The 15,317-nt window shown below is 33.2% G+C and overlaps 3 protein-coding genes across 3 annotated transcripts; 1 reads left to right on the forward strand and 2 right to left on the reverse strand.

The window, feature by feature from the left end:
• Positions 1 to 8,990: 8,990 nt before the first annotated feature.
• HELRODRAFT_152126 (hypothetical protein) lies at positions 8,991 to 9,413 on the reverse strand (the record flags this gene model as incomplete). Its single annotated transcript, XM_009026128.1, has 1 exon — positions 8,991 to 9,413. A coding segment is annotated over one exon (423 nt), but the record flags the coding sequence as incomplete, so codon positions are not given.
• Positions 9,414 to 9,905: 492 nt separating this feature from the next.
• Positions 9,906 to 10,133, reverse strand: HELRODRAFT_85404 (hypothetical protein; the record flags this gene model as incomplete). Its single annotated transcript, XM_009026042.1, has 1 exon — positions 9,906 to 10,133. A coding segment is annotated over one exon (228 nt), but the record flags the coding sequence as incomplete, so codon positions are not given.
• A 4,093-nt stretch (positions 10,134 to 14,226) lies between these two features.
• HELRODRAFT_177984 (hypothetical protein) lies at positions 14,227 to 14,562 on the forward strand (the record flags this gene model as incomplete). The annotated part of the gene is made up of 1 exon (XM_009026129.1): positions 14,227 to 14,562. One exon carries the CDS (start codon positions 14,227 to 14,229, stop codon positions 14,560 to 14,562), a length of 336 nt encoding a protein of 111 aa, XP_009024377.1.
• Between the last annotated feature and the right edge of the window lie 755 nt (positions 14,563 to 15,317).

A 15,317-nucleotide genomic window follows, 5' to 3' on the forward strand; every position in this document is an offset into this window, starting at 1 on the left:
AACAAGCTAATTCACCAAAAAAAATTTTTTGCATTTAAAGTCGATCGAAAGTTTTATCTCAGTTTCATGTTTCTCAAATATTTGATTCCAAGTCAACCTGTGGAAAGAAAGATAAATTTCTGTATTACATCGAAAATGTTTCATATGAAACAAAATTTAAATTATAAAACAAAAACTAATAAACCAATTCAAATTAATTTAGCTCGCATCACTAACACTTTTGGCCGTGTAAGATTTTTGAGCTGGCTTATCAACCCTGTCATCTTCTGCCAACGAAGCATCCATCATCGAATCATTTTTCGATTTTCTATTTTTATTTCCGAAAACATTTGATGAGAAAATTCGAAATGACGACGTGCTGCCGAGGTTGGTCAAATTTTCAGACATGTTGGCCGGTAGGGAATGTTGCTTTGCTGTCGTTTTACTTTTAACTGGATTGAACAATTTATCTTTTAACGTAGATGAAAATGAAACGTTGGCGAAGGAATGATCTTCATCTAGCTTCGGAGGGGACTGCTTGTTAGTTTTGAACGATGGCACTTGCAATAAATTACCTGATGAACCTGTTGGTGGTAGACGGAGTTGTTGAGATTGGTCGGCCAGTGCCGCGAAACTGGCGTTGGGAGATCTGTGTTCATATTCGTACATCATGCGGCTCACGTCTGGATCATCTTCCGGCACCTCTTTTATCAACAACGATTTTCTTGCGTACGATTTACTCTCATCAGGTGAATATTCTTCTTCTTCAAAATGACCATCTTCTCCCTCTTTCGACGGAAAAAAGAAATTGGCTTGTTGATCTTCTTCTTGAATGAAAGGTATCTGAACAAACTCAAGAGCTGTTTGAAGTTCTTCAATTGTAGCAGCTTCACCTTTTTTAGTCCACCAGCGAGCCATCAAGTCTCTTATTTGAGCGCCACAGTCATCGGGATATTTCAAGCGAACATCTGCAATCATTCTGACAGTTTCTGCATCACTTTGTATTCCATCAAAGAGAACCCAAGCCAAATCAGGCCAATTAACTTGTCCAATTTTGAAAAACAACATTGCAGATGGGTGACCTGGACTCGTTACATTTCCAGCAAATGATCTATTTGCCATGCTTCTTGTCGGACTTACGTTTCCAGTTACGTCAGCGAAACTTGAATTTCCAAAATCACCACCAGATAGAAGTTTATTTTCTTTCTGCTCAAGCCATTTCCTTTTTGCTTGTCGAACGCTGCGACCTCGAGCGATAACCCACTGGCTCCCGTCAGCGTCAGACGATTTCGGGTCGTTAAATGCGTGTTTGTTGTTGAGGTAACGCTTGAATAAAGAATCTTCGATGTTGTCCAGAGGTTGCATGCCTTTTGGAAGGACAGACAAGTACATAGTTTCACATCTTTGTAAAGTTTTCTTATCAACTTGTTCCATCCAAAGTTTTGAAAGATACCCATATTTGTTCAAATCACTGGGCACTGGTTCTGAAATTCTAGGAGCCAAATCTTTTGAGGATTGATTCATAGTGCCTCTGACATGGTACAAACTGAGAGAGTTATAACCTCTTCTTCGTTTGATTGGTCTCAAGTACGTCACTTTTCTACTTATTGAGTTGTACAAAATGGGCGAATAACCTTTGCCATACATGACAGGAGGGATATTTTTACCGCTTGGTTGATTGAACTGGTGATCCTCAAATTGATCGTCGTGATAAACTTCACCGTGATCGTCAGCAACATACTCTTCAACATGTTCATTGTATCTTGTTCCATTATCAACATTATGTGAGTTTGGAAACCCGTCATCTTGATGGTGATCATCTGACAAAGCATTAATCCCTGCCTGGTGTGACCCATCTTTATCTTGAGCTGTCTCAGACCAGGGAGGAAATGCTTGGCTAATGCGACTTTCGTCATGTTTAAACGAAGCGTTTCCATCAACTCCGCCATCACGTTTGTACAGTGGTTGTTGAGGTCGGTAGACACCTCTCGTGTAAACTACTGGGTTGGCTTTCCAGTTCTTTCGCCATGTGTCGGCCTGGTTTTTTTGTAACATTTCAAACGCCGCTTGCTCTAACGTTTTATCAGGTGCTTTCACAGACAAGGGTCTATCTTGAATTTGAGGTCTTCGAGGTATATTCTCAAAACTCACTGATTTTGGTCTTCTTCTTGATCTCCTCTTCCAACGATCCGTTATCACAGTCTCCACAACGGTAGTAGTTGTGTTTATGTTTTCTGCAAAAATATGTTTAACACTTTAAATATTGGTCTTGTATGCAATATAGTTTAAAAAGCATGACATCATGTTATATAAACAATTATGAAACAAAGCAAGACTTAAATTATTAGAATTAAAAAAAGTTTATAAAATGTCAGATTCTAAATAAGTTAAAATAAAATAAAATGTTTTAAATGTGAAGCAAGTAAATTGACAAAATATTTTTCTTTAGTATTTGCACAACGAAAAATAGTTATTTCATGTAACAATTAAGAAAAACAACCTTCATAAGATTTCGAGTGTTCTGAATATCGCCTTGGAACGTGTCCTTTTTGAATATTTCTACCGTTTTTATCCCCGTTTGCATTTTTCCACTGATCATCGTTTCTATATTTGTTTTCACGACTGTCTTTAGAGATGCCAGATGCTAAGGGATGTGGGGGTGAAATAATTTCAGGATCTGAAGCGTTCAGTAAATGTGCTTGTTCACTTTTAGGGTCCCTAGTAGGATGTATTAACGGCTTGATATCTCTCTTAAGAGGTGGCTTTGATCCTGGCGAGAGGACCTCAGTAACAATTTCTTCATCGGAAGCAGATTCTTTATCATTCAACGCTATTTTTTTATTGGCTCCTTCCTTACCCGTTACATTGTCGTCAATATCGGTATCAAAGTTAGTTTCAAAAGATTTTTTCTCGTTGTTTTTTCCATCTGATCCCTTATTTTTTTCTTCAGACGAATTGACTTTGTTTTTGATCTTCAGTCGACGTTGCATCTCTAACCATTCCTCATAAGTTGTTATTTCTGTTTTTGTAGTAGTTTCTTCTGTCAAGTAGTCATCTCCATTCGAAGTTTTATTTTTAGATTTTTTATTTTCCTGGTTGTTAGACAAAAAAGGATCATTTTTATTGGAATCTTCTTGTTTAACCTCTATGTTATCATCAAAACTGCTTTCCCGTTTTTTGGCTGAGTCTGTTCTTTTTTTAGAATTGGGAATACGTTTTTTATCATCAAAAAATTCATTAGTTTTCAATGTTGTTCGATCCTCGTTTTGAAAATCGGCATCGGCATACTTTCCGTTTTTTCTTTTGACTCGAATCTTTTCCCCCTTCTCATTAAATTCTATTTCGGTTTTTATTTCAGATTGTTTTTTAAAGATATCATTCTTGGCTGTTGCATTGGTTGATGGGACATTTTCTTCTTCTTTAATAGTTTTTGATGATTTTCTTTTACTTTTGTCTTTAGGATTGTCGTCAGTTGAGCCCATATCTAAACTGGCGTTAGTGTGTACACCGGAATCATCCGTGGTTAAAGAACTTAATTTCTTTTTACTTGGTTTGTCGCTTTTCTTTTTTAATTCATAACTGTTCATTGTGCTTTCTGTAGTGGAAAACTCAGAAGAAATATCGTGACCGTTAATGGCATCAATATCTGTTGATTTAGATTTATTTTCGTCCTTTTTCAAGTTTCTTTCATTTTGATTATTGTCTGTAGCCTGTTGATCGTTTATATCAGGTTCATTGGTATAACGTTTATTGGCAACGTTCTTTTTCTTCTTCTTTGAAATATTTTTTTCAGCGTTATCTTGGTCTGGCTGCTTTTCTATTGTTTCTTTCCCAATTATTAAATTTTTGTCAATATTGTGATCAGAAATTATTTCAAAAGACTTTTTGCCTTTTTTATCTATAGGATAACTGTTTTGTCCACTATTATCTAAGTCGTAAGGAAGTTTAACCGATTTATCATTTACATTTATAAAATAACTTTCTTTTTTTTCTTTGCTTCTTTTTGAATCTTTCCCATTTCTGTCAAACATCAATTCTTCATCTGTTTCATTTGTTTTATTATCATCAAAGTCATCAACAATGTTTACATCATCACTTGTGTAACCGTCATTTTCTTTATCATCGACAGTAGTTGAATCAATTTTAGTTCTCTTGTTATCTTCTATAGGTTGAGGAACACCAGCACCGTTGCTTGAATTATTTGAATCACCCAGATATTTCTCATTATTTGGAATTTTATTTCCTCTTTCTTTCATCTTTTTTTTCTTTTTCTTTTTAACATTGCCTGCTTCTTCGATCGTTTCTTCGTCAACAACAATTGTGGTTGTCGTTGTAGTAGTCTCAGTGAGCTCTGAGTCATCTGGTGGTAGCTTTGTTGCATCTGTTTTGCTTGTTCTTTTATTTATGCCTTTCTTTTTAACTTTCTTATTATTATCTTCAATATCGTGTTCCACGTTATCTGTATCCTCATTTTTGTCATTAAATATTTTCTCCTCATTATAACCGTCATCGTTATAAAAATGTTTGGTCTTTCTAATTCTTGATTTGTCTGGAACACGTGGATCCATATCAACATGATACTCAAAGTAATTAGAGGCATCGGGGTCTGATGAATTATTTTCCGAGTCCGATGATGCTCTGTTTATCGTTTCATCTAATATTCTATCTTTATTAGGTTCAACTGGTGACAACTTTTCATCAACTAAATTGGTATCAGATGTGACTTTTCTGTCATCAACGTTGAAAATTTGCTTGGGAAGAATATTATTTTTTTTCTTAGTTTTCTTAACTTTTGAATCACTATCAGCCACATTGTTTGTTTTACTGTCTAGTACAATTGGCGGAAGAGGGGGAAAAGATTCGTGTTCATCCTCATCATTAATTTCATTGTCATGTTCCTTCACACTAGCTCTGTTTTTATCCTTTGAATCAGGAATTAGGGTTTCGTTATTATTTGAAGTATTTATTGGCTGTTTGTTATTTTTTTCATCTTCACCTGCTTCATCTGCAGACAAATCATCAACATTAGTTTCTCTAGACCTGTTCAATTTTTGGCTTGTATCGCTTATCTTATGTTCATAGTCTGTAATTCTTTCGTCATTAGCACTCGTTTCACTCTGTTTCCTGTTGTCACTTACTGGTTCATCGTTTGTAGATTTCTTTTTCGATTTCTTTTTTCGATCTTTCAAGTTAACTTTGCGATCTCGGTTGGAATCATTTTTATTTGTTACGTTGAATACATCAGTCTCAGTTTTTGCATCATCATCATCTTCGAGTACTTTATCTTCTGTTGATGCGATTGGCTGTTTTGAACTGTCATTGTCTTCATCAACATTAGTCTCAATTTTTTTATTTGAATATTCGTCACCTGTTTCTGAAACTAATTTTTTTTTAGATTTTTTTCTTTTTATCTTTTTAATACCTTCATTGGTTACATCGGAAACGTGATTCTTATTGGCATCATCGTCGGTAGAATGTGCATGGACTATTTGATTTAAATTACTTTCATCAAGTTCATTTTCACCATGCTCAATTGAATGAATGAGGTGATCTCGACGAATTTTGCTGTTCATATCATCCCGATTTGCTTCTTTCTTACTTGACGGATGAGCAGGAATGAGAACATCAAGATTGTTTGTGTCGTCTTGAGAAAGACCATCATTGCCTTCATCATGTTCTATCGAGCCATCATGAGTTTTATCTTCATGTGTGTTTTTTTCAATAACATTTCGCTTGTCAGAACCTTCTTTAGGTATATTATCATCGGTTTCTTTCACGTCAATACCTGCTTCAACATTAACATCTTGTTCTTCAGAATCTTTTGTAGGAACATTGTCAATAACTGAGTTTTCTTCAAATTGATTTTCGTCATCATTCAAGTTTTCATTACTAACCTCTTGCTTTTCGAAATTTTTTAGAGAATTTTTAAAACCAGAAGAAAAATTTTTGTCAGGTAACTTATTTTTCGATTTTTTCTTCTTTGGTTTATCTTGTTTCTTGTTCATAATATTTTCACTAATTAAGTCCGGTACATTGCTTAAAACAACATCAGTTTTTTCAGTTTTAAATTTATTTCTAATGTTATTAGTTGTTTCATCCTTATTGACATCAACAATTAATGTTTCTTCGTCATCTTTATCAAATGTTCTGTTAAGAACTCGTTTGCTATTCTCATCATCTTCTCTCATATCATCATCTGAAACTTTTGACCCATCCTGATCACGGAGCTCAGTGACTTTCTTGGAATCAGCTTCACTGTTAATGATAGGTGGTACTTTTTGGCCATCGACTGATTTTTCTTTTTTAACTTTTTTCTTAGTTTTCTTTTTAGTACATATAATATCATCAGTTGTTAATGCAACGTTGGTTTCATCTTTATCAAGCGTCTTGCTAAGAACATCAATTTCCCCATTATTATCTTTTTCACCCTTATTAATTGCTTTTTGATCTTCAACTGGTACAGTGTGTTTCACATCTTTTGTTTTATTTGGGTATCTATTCTCGTTTTTATCGGCAAACTTTTCAATCTGTTCATCTAAGTTGTGAATTTCTTTATCATATTCATTTTTTTCTGTTTCATCTCTACAATAACTTGTGATCAACGTTGTACCGATAACTTTTTTAGTGCCATTAGCAGTCTGATCATCATTCATGTGATTCTGTATTGAATTTACAAAATTGTCAGTAATCTTGGGTCTTGATTTTTTCTTAATTCTTACACAAGGAGTATCATGCGCAAGACTCTTTTGATGTGGATTCTGATTTTGATGATTTTTAGCTGGTGGTAATGCGACTTCGGTGTTATCTTTCAACAAATCGTCGTTCTTTTCAATCTTACCGTTTTCATCAGTTTCTGATGTTAAATTTGTATTATCTGAAACAGGTTTATTTGTTTCTTTATCGTCTCCCTTTACCTTTTTAGACTTGGACTCTGACATGACAAATACATCTGTAGTTTTGCTGGGAAACTTGTTCTCCCTCAAGTCTGTGATTACTTTGTCTGTCGAACCATTTATTTTTAGAATATTTTTTAAATCTGAATTTGTATGTTCTTCATTTCCTGTGAGTGATAAATTATCATCTTCTTTTTCTCTGTTTTCACTCGGCCAATCAGATGATGAATCTATTTTGCCAGATTTTTTATCATTTGAAAGCTGTGGTTTGTAAACTGGAATTTTTGATTTTCGCGATTTTCTATCTGGCGTATTAATGTATAATTCACTTTTCTCGTCAATGACATCTTTTTTAATATCAGTTTCATTAATATCAATTTTAGTTTTGAGTTTGTTACTTTCTGTTTCCTCTCTAATTTTATTTGAAATTTCTGATTCTTCTTTATTTTTTTTATTGATTCTTTTGTTAGTTATTTTGTCATCTGTTGAGATTACAATTTTAATTTTGTTTTCAGGAATTTTTTCAGGAGAAATTGGCAGTTGAACTGTTGGGTTTTTACCGGCACCAGTTTTATTCAAATCACTACTGGTTTCTTCTTCATCATCCTCGTCATCATTCTCCAACTTTGCTATTAAAATAGTTTGTTTATCTGGCTGAATTGAAGAAACAACAGTAGATGTTATTGTACCAGACCCCGATGAATCTTGTTTTTTGTAGGAAGGTATGCGTGTTTTTGAAGGTGGTTCTTTTGCATTTTCTTCGATTTTACTGCTATTTCCATTTATAACAATTTCACTGAAGTTTTTTGAAGGTTTATAGTCCTCTAGCTCTTTGTTATTTTCTTCTAAATAAATTTGATGACCGTTTTTAGATGGTTGATCTTTTCGCGAATTTTCCTTATCTTTATCAATGTCAGGCATTTGGATAATTCGAAAATTGATATCATCTATTTTAACACTGGAACTACTGAAACGTTCAGATTCATCGATATAACTTTTATTGTTGTACTTCGGTCTCAAAACCGATTTTTCATCTGGAGAGGAAAATTCTTCTTCGGATTCCAGCGGACAATAAACGTTATTTCCACGTCCACCAGAAAGCCATTCTTTTACATGATATTTATTGTAATCATAAGTTTCTACCGAATGTCTAATATCCTCATTTTCATCTTCTTCATCACTTAAATCCACCTCCTCTTTCATAGCATCTTCAAGAGCATCGGTTTTGGCATCTATTTGACCAAATGTTTTGTAGGGTCGTGCTGTGAATCCAATTAATTTCCCTGCAACTCTCACACCACCACTGTTCAAATTAGAATCACAAACTGGAGGGCTTTTCACCCTTGCATGTTTATATTTTTTATTGACGACTGTTGTTGCTGAGTTTAAAGGCTTGGACCATTCTTCCCTACGTTCAACAGATCTTTGCAACAAGTTATCGCGAAAGTAATAATCTGGTAAACTATAAACTGAAAGTCTCGTTACATCAGCGGAATCTTCGGTTGATTCAACACCAACTGGATCAGCAAGAATGAAATCAGTACGAGCTGACTGCTTCTGCTTACTACTGTACGCCTTCGGAACTTCACCAAACACTTTTAGTTTTAAGCCTTTTGATCGACCCCCTTCACTTAGAAAACTTAACGGAGAATAATTCCTAGGACATTTAATTGTTAACACTTTTGCATGTGGATCAAAAACTGGAGAGTAATGATCATAACGTAAATATTTCGAATTATTCAAATTGTCATCAAGTGTTGAAGTAAAAATTGTAGTTTTTGTAATGGAAACATCTTTCAACGTAACTTTTTTCATCAAAATGGGATCGGATTTTTTGTTGGCATTTATCTGAGGATTGGAAATTATAGCTGGCTTGTTTTCTTTTGTTTCATCTTTTTTATTTTTATCTATGTTTGTGATTACGCTGTTATTCGGAACATTTGGAAGTTTTTGTTTGTCAAACGATACATAAAAACGATCACTTTTATCTTTGTTGGATAAATTAAAAGAAGAGATCTCGTTGTCTAAATTAGGAAAAAAATATTTCTGTGGTTGAATGTCAGGTTTTTTTTCTGAAAACATTGAGGTGACAATTGGAACATTATTGGCTTTTGAAAAAGTTGATGGCGTAGTAACATTTGAGCTAAGAGCACTTGCAAATGTAACATGAGTAGTTGTTTTCATGTCAACATTTGTGATAAAAATGGCATTAGTGTTTATATTCGCACTCATAGTTGTGGATGTCGTTGTTTTGGCAGTGGTACTAACGTTTGAAGTAACAAGCATGGGAGTCGTAGAAATGTTTGAAGTAACAGAAATAAGTGAAGTTATTGGAATGTTTGAAGTAACAAACATGGGTGTTGTAACTTTTGAAGTTACAAACATGGGTGCTGTTGTAACTTTTGAAGTAACGGAAATAGGTGAAGTTGTCGTTATGTTTGAGGTAACAAACGTAGGTACAGTTGTTATAGCAGCTGTGATCACAATTGACGTCACATTTGAGGCAGTTGTTGCTGTTTTTTCTGAAGGAATTGTTGAAACCTTCGGATATTTATCTTGTTCTTTTTGTTTCACATCCTCGTTCTTTATGTTCTTGTTCAAATTAGTATGATCATCATCGTCGTCATCGTTACTACATACCTCGACAATAACATAAGATGACTCATTGTTGTTGGCATCAAGTGGCTTTGCTCCGATATCATTTAATAGTTGGGATATTTTTGAGAAATGATTTTTGACAGCTAAATTAAGAGCCGTCATTTTGCTTGTGTTAACTGCATTGATGTCAAAATCGCGACATCTTACCAGTAAGGTGGTTATAGCAAATCTGTTTTCAGAATCTTTCTGGAAACTGGAGATATCAGAAACTGGTCTGATATCAACGAGTGAATGAAGAGGCGTGTTATTCTTGTCATCTTTAACTTGATAGTCAACTTTTAAATGGTCCAATAATAATGAAACACAGTCAATGTGAGCGAATTTGCATGCAATATGTAATGGAGTTTCACCACTGTTGCCATGATCTTTTCTTGACTGAAGTTTTGGTTTTTCAGTCTTGCAATTCACCCATTTGTTATCTAAAGAACAAAAAAGTTCAATAAGATGAGCATGTCCCTCGCGTGCTGCTATGTGAATGGGAAACTCTCCAGTTTGAATTAAAGGAGTTTGTTCCGCTCCCCACCTCAATAACAAACTAACTATTGCGGCATGACCGTGTCTGGTGGCAAGATGTAACGGAGGATAATCTCGACACCAGTACATTTCGTATTTTTCATCTTTTACGTCTGTATCTTGTTTCAACTCCACGTCGGTATCAGTTAGATTATCATTGATTAGATTGGGGTCTGCATTTTTGGACAACAAAATTTCAGCAGTTTCGCAATCATCATTAATAACGCAAAGTTGCAAAGGTGTGTTGAAACATGAGCAACTTGCTGTTGAATGTCTGTCAGCATAAGGAATGTACGAACCAGACATCCTGCTAGGAATCTTGTTAGGGTTAGCACCATTATCTAGAAGTATTTGAACAGATTTAGTAAGGTGGCCCAGCAGACATGCATCTCTCAAGGCAACTTGCAGATCATCAGTGCCAACTCTCAGTGATCTGTTAGCGTTATTTGACAACAACTGCTGTAATTTTGAGGGGTCTTTCAAATCTCGCTCGCTTATTTTCATATTGAACGGTTATATCTGTGATGTGTAAGAAAGTGACACATTATAATTAGAAAAGTTAATATATATATATTTTGTATAAATATTATATTGAATAATTAGACTAGTTATTTTCTAAATATAATATCAAAAATTGCTCGTAGTGAATCACATCATTAAAGACCAGAAAACATTTGTGAATAAATATTAAAAGATTCTGAACCCTGAATTTTAATAACGTTATTCAAAATCTTGAATTACTAAAATAAATACCAAGTAAGGACGTCAAAACTTATTATATTGTGTTAACATAACGAAGCATATTAATTTTAAACCTTAAAACTGTTAATATCTTTATAGTATAAGTCAAACAAATCAAAATACGTTGCATAAATTGTCTAAAAGGAGAATTTTTCACCAATTATTTACCATGTGCTAGCTTGTTGAAATTTATAACTATGCAACTAAAAAAATTTTTATTTTTTATAACACAGTTTGATTAGTAGTAGTGTCGGGTTTAGTGCAGTTGGAGCAGTTGCATTACAATTGCACCATGACCTGGTTCAAACGCAAGCTAGGTCAAATACAACGACAGTTATAATTTAATGATAATATAATTTATATCAAGTTGTGTGTGCAATGAAGTGTATATACAATATGTGTACAATTACATGAAGACGTTAAATGAATATTATATATATATATATATATATATATATATATATATATATATATATATATGTGTGTGTGTGTGTGTGTGTGTGTATGTTGGTAATAGACCATAATTTTTACAATATTCTATAAACTCTACCGAATGTTTGGCGTTAATATGTTTGTAGTTCGCTTTTTCAATTTTTGAAAAAACGAACAAAAATATTAAAAAAATATGAGAACAAAATATTTGTAGAGGCTGAAAAATTTTAAAATAATTTTCTTCTGAAATTGTTTGAATTCCAGCGATGTAGCAACTTCCATGTAATATTTACGAAGTATTTACTACGTTTCTGACCGAGAAATTCTGAAACTTCAATCAAGCTGTAAACTAGAAGCACACGTTCCACAATCCCAAACATTCCAAATGATGGTAGGACAGAATTAAACTAAATCAAACTTTTATGCTATTTCAAAAAAACGCTTACTTACATGAAAGTGAATTAACTCAAAAACGGAAACAAGAATAAATAGTCTTCAGCTGCAACTGAACAGTGTCTATTACAAAACCAACTACTTACATTTTACATGTGATCCAATATTGGTCATATTTTTATTTCTTCATTACGAAGAATGTATAAAAGAGACGAAAAAATACTGCAAAATATCTAACATTACATTCATAGATAATACGTGGGAGAATCTGAAATTTGAATCTGCAAACAGACCAACTCTCATTGAGATATTGACTACGAAACTAAACCTAAAACATTGAACTGGAGCAGAGGTGGGTAGAGAAACTCACCCACCCTTATTTCAAAATATCAATGAAGATTTCTGTTTTATCCTCAATTGTTAATAATAATAATAATACTATTATTATAACTGAAATAATAGTCATTGGTTACTTCTTATTAAAGTGTGATTTATGAAGTGTCTGACAGAGATGACCATAAATTTGATGTTAATAATAATAATAATTAATAATATAATAAATAATAAGCAGTAAACTTCCATCGAATTTTACAAAATTAATCAGATTATGATATTAAAAAAAATAAAACAAACCAGTTAGACACTTTGAGAGTCCTCAAGAGTTTTAAAGTGCACCAAGCAGTATATTAAATATAAACTCTTATGGTATAATATTGTATATTCTATTAAAAATTAAAACGTTTAATTTTAGTTTGTTAAGATGAATATCATGAAAACTTTTTAAAAAAAAAGTTAAATATGACTTGCCAAGGAAATAAAGAATGCAATGCAACAAGTTTAATCAGCATACAATATTATTATTATCTACTGTAGTTAATTCATCCACAATAAAAATTGAAATAAATAAACCACGCAAATAATAAAAAACATCATCAAAAGTGCCATACAAACTTTTCAAATATATTGATGTGAAGTAAAATATATGTACAACCATTGATTGATTGATTAATTGATTGATTGTTTAATTGATATATTTTTAGCTATTTAGTATTTACTGTGTACATATAGTAGTATTAGTAATTAGTAAAATCTTATTAACTGGCACTAGTAAGTTATCAAAATACCGTAAAAATAATCTAAAAACTGAAAGTTATTACAAAAAAATTTTAATTCAAAATCTAATTTTACACCAAAGCACTTATTACGAACGTAATTAATTAAATTATTACTTGATAACGCAAAGAGAAAGAAGTCATCCTGTAACGCAATAACTTTATTATTAATAAACATCAATATATGTCTTTATGATCATACACATACATACACACATACATAAATACATACATACATAAATACATACATACATACAACATAAATACATACACACATACATAATACATACTAATATACACACATATGCATGCATAAATACATACATTCATACACGCACACATATACATACGCACATACCACGTTTGTTTACTTCTACCTTTATTAACAGTTTTACCTTTACGTGCAAAGAATGTTTAACATTCAAAATGTTCTTCAATTTGACGTCTCAACGCAACACAGTAAATATTTGGCGGCCTGTGAGCGTAACTTATATATGCAATATATATATATATATATATATACATAGATCATGCATATTCATTTATGTTAAGAGACAGTTTAAAGTTATGAATAATTAATATTAATGATCTCATCTGAAAACATCTTATTTGATAATATTAAACTACATTGATGAAAATAAGTACGTACTCTGGTAATGTTTACCATTGTTTCTATCATCTATAATTAGTAAAAATTTCATCATCGTTGTCATCATTAACAGTCTTTTCATCATTATCATATTGTCCTGTCATCACAATCATCATCACCACCAATGTCATCATTATCACCAGTCATCGTTCATAAATTACTCAGTGTGAATTCCCCAACAATCCCATCACACAAACACTGACACCCATTATGTAAAATATATGAAACCGATTTCAAGTTTAAGAGAAAAACTCCATATAATAAATAAACGAACGCACATGCGATCACACATACACTTACGTACGTGCACAAAAAAAACTGTGCACGAATGAAATTGTACATAAATGAACTGCATATATACACTCATACGTACTTATACAAGTTTACAAGTTTGTAGGGAGGAAAATATATTGGAAATGAAACCAATGAACAGAGGAAGAAATGCGAGTGTTGCTGTAGAAAAATGATATCCAGCGAATCGAATTGAAGAATTAACAGCGGGTAAATGAAACCGACGTCATTTTAATGGACGAGTTCTTATTTGGCCAAAAAGAATTTATCAACCAGAATTTATAATTGAAATGGTCATGCAAATTTTTTTTTTAATTTTTGAAGTCCAAACATTCTTGTCGACGTTGGAATGTTCAACTTCGAAGAACCAAATGTATTCAGCTTCAATTTGGCACGACGGCAATGAGACGCAATTAAAACTTGCCTAACCCTGATCCTAAACCTTTCCGATACTGCTTGTTATCGTAAAAACGTAAGGAAAGATCATCCACGTGTCCAGTCGTGAGGTACTCAAATTGATAAAAAAGGAGAAGAAAAAAATGAAAAGTATTTTTCAATACTAACGATGTATAATCAAAGAAAACAGTACAGAGTACAGAAACAAAACAGAGGACCACTCCAGTCCACACCAACAAGATACGTACCCACCAACGCAGTAATTAATGCGCCTAGAGGCCGACAACAGTTCAAACACACGGTAATAAAGAGAATAAAAATGAGTGAAGGCGACGCGGAGTTGCAACCCAGCATCAAATTGAAACGGAAGGGAATATGGAATGTGATAACTGCAACAAGGAGAAAGAGGGAAGATGACAAGATGATGACCCACGAATGCGCGACTGAAAGCGCCAAAATGACATCATTCTCCCCTTATCTGAAAGGGAAGCTGATGAACTTCTAAATGAAAACCATGTCAACGGTGAACCAATCAGAGACAAACAACTTGAACAGTCGCACAATGGCAAAGACTAAAATGGCAAAGACTAATGACAATGATGAAACTTAAGGTACAGGCACCTAAAAGCCCAGTAGAAACAACAACTAATAACCAACTATGTGGTTCACTCGTATGTGAGTCAATCTTAAGCTATCACCAACTGCCAATCAATATTTCGATGATTTACTTATAAATTTAAAAGAATGTGACAAAAAATTACGGAAATATGAAGGCATCTTAAACGTTCAAAATGGCCAAAACATTTTCAATGACAGGATTTGTGAACATTTTTTTATGGCCTACAAACTACTGTTTAAGGTTTATTAACATAATTTATGCGCAGGCAAGCGTGTTGTTGATGACATAAATATTCACTCAATAATTCGTTAGTTATCTACATCTAAAAAAATCCCAAACGTCAACAGACTCGAATTATAAATTCAACGTTACACATGTTACGTTATAAACGCTACTTTATAAATGCCAAAAAACATGGTGACAGCACAGCACCAACACACTGATAAAACAAGTTGTTGCGCACTAAGTGGCAGAACACTGACTTATTTGTATGTATCGTGATCTATTGCGACAGAAAACATACAAACATAAAGCCGATGCACAACAATGCGATGCGAATTGAAAGGCGCATGAGCATTCAAACTTAGGTGAGAAATCAGTGATGTCACATTGGGAACCAGGTGTTTTGAAATATCAAACTT

This window comes from Helobdella robusta, assembly GCF_000326865.2.
Source record: "Helobdella robusta unplaced genomic scaffold HELROscaffold_45, whole genome shotgun sequence".
Taxonomy (NCBI): Eukaryota; Metazoa; Annelida; class Clitellata; order Rhynchobdellida; family Glossiphoniidae; genus Helobdella; species Helobdella robusta.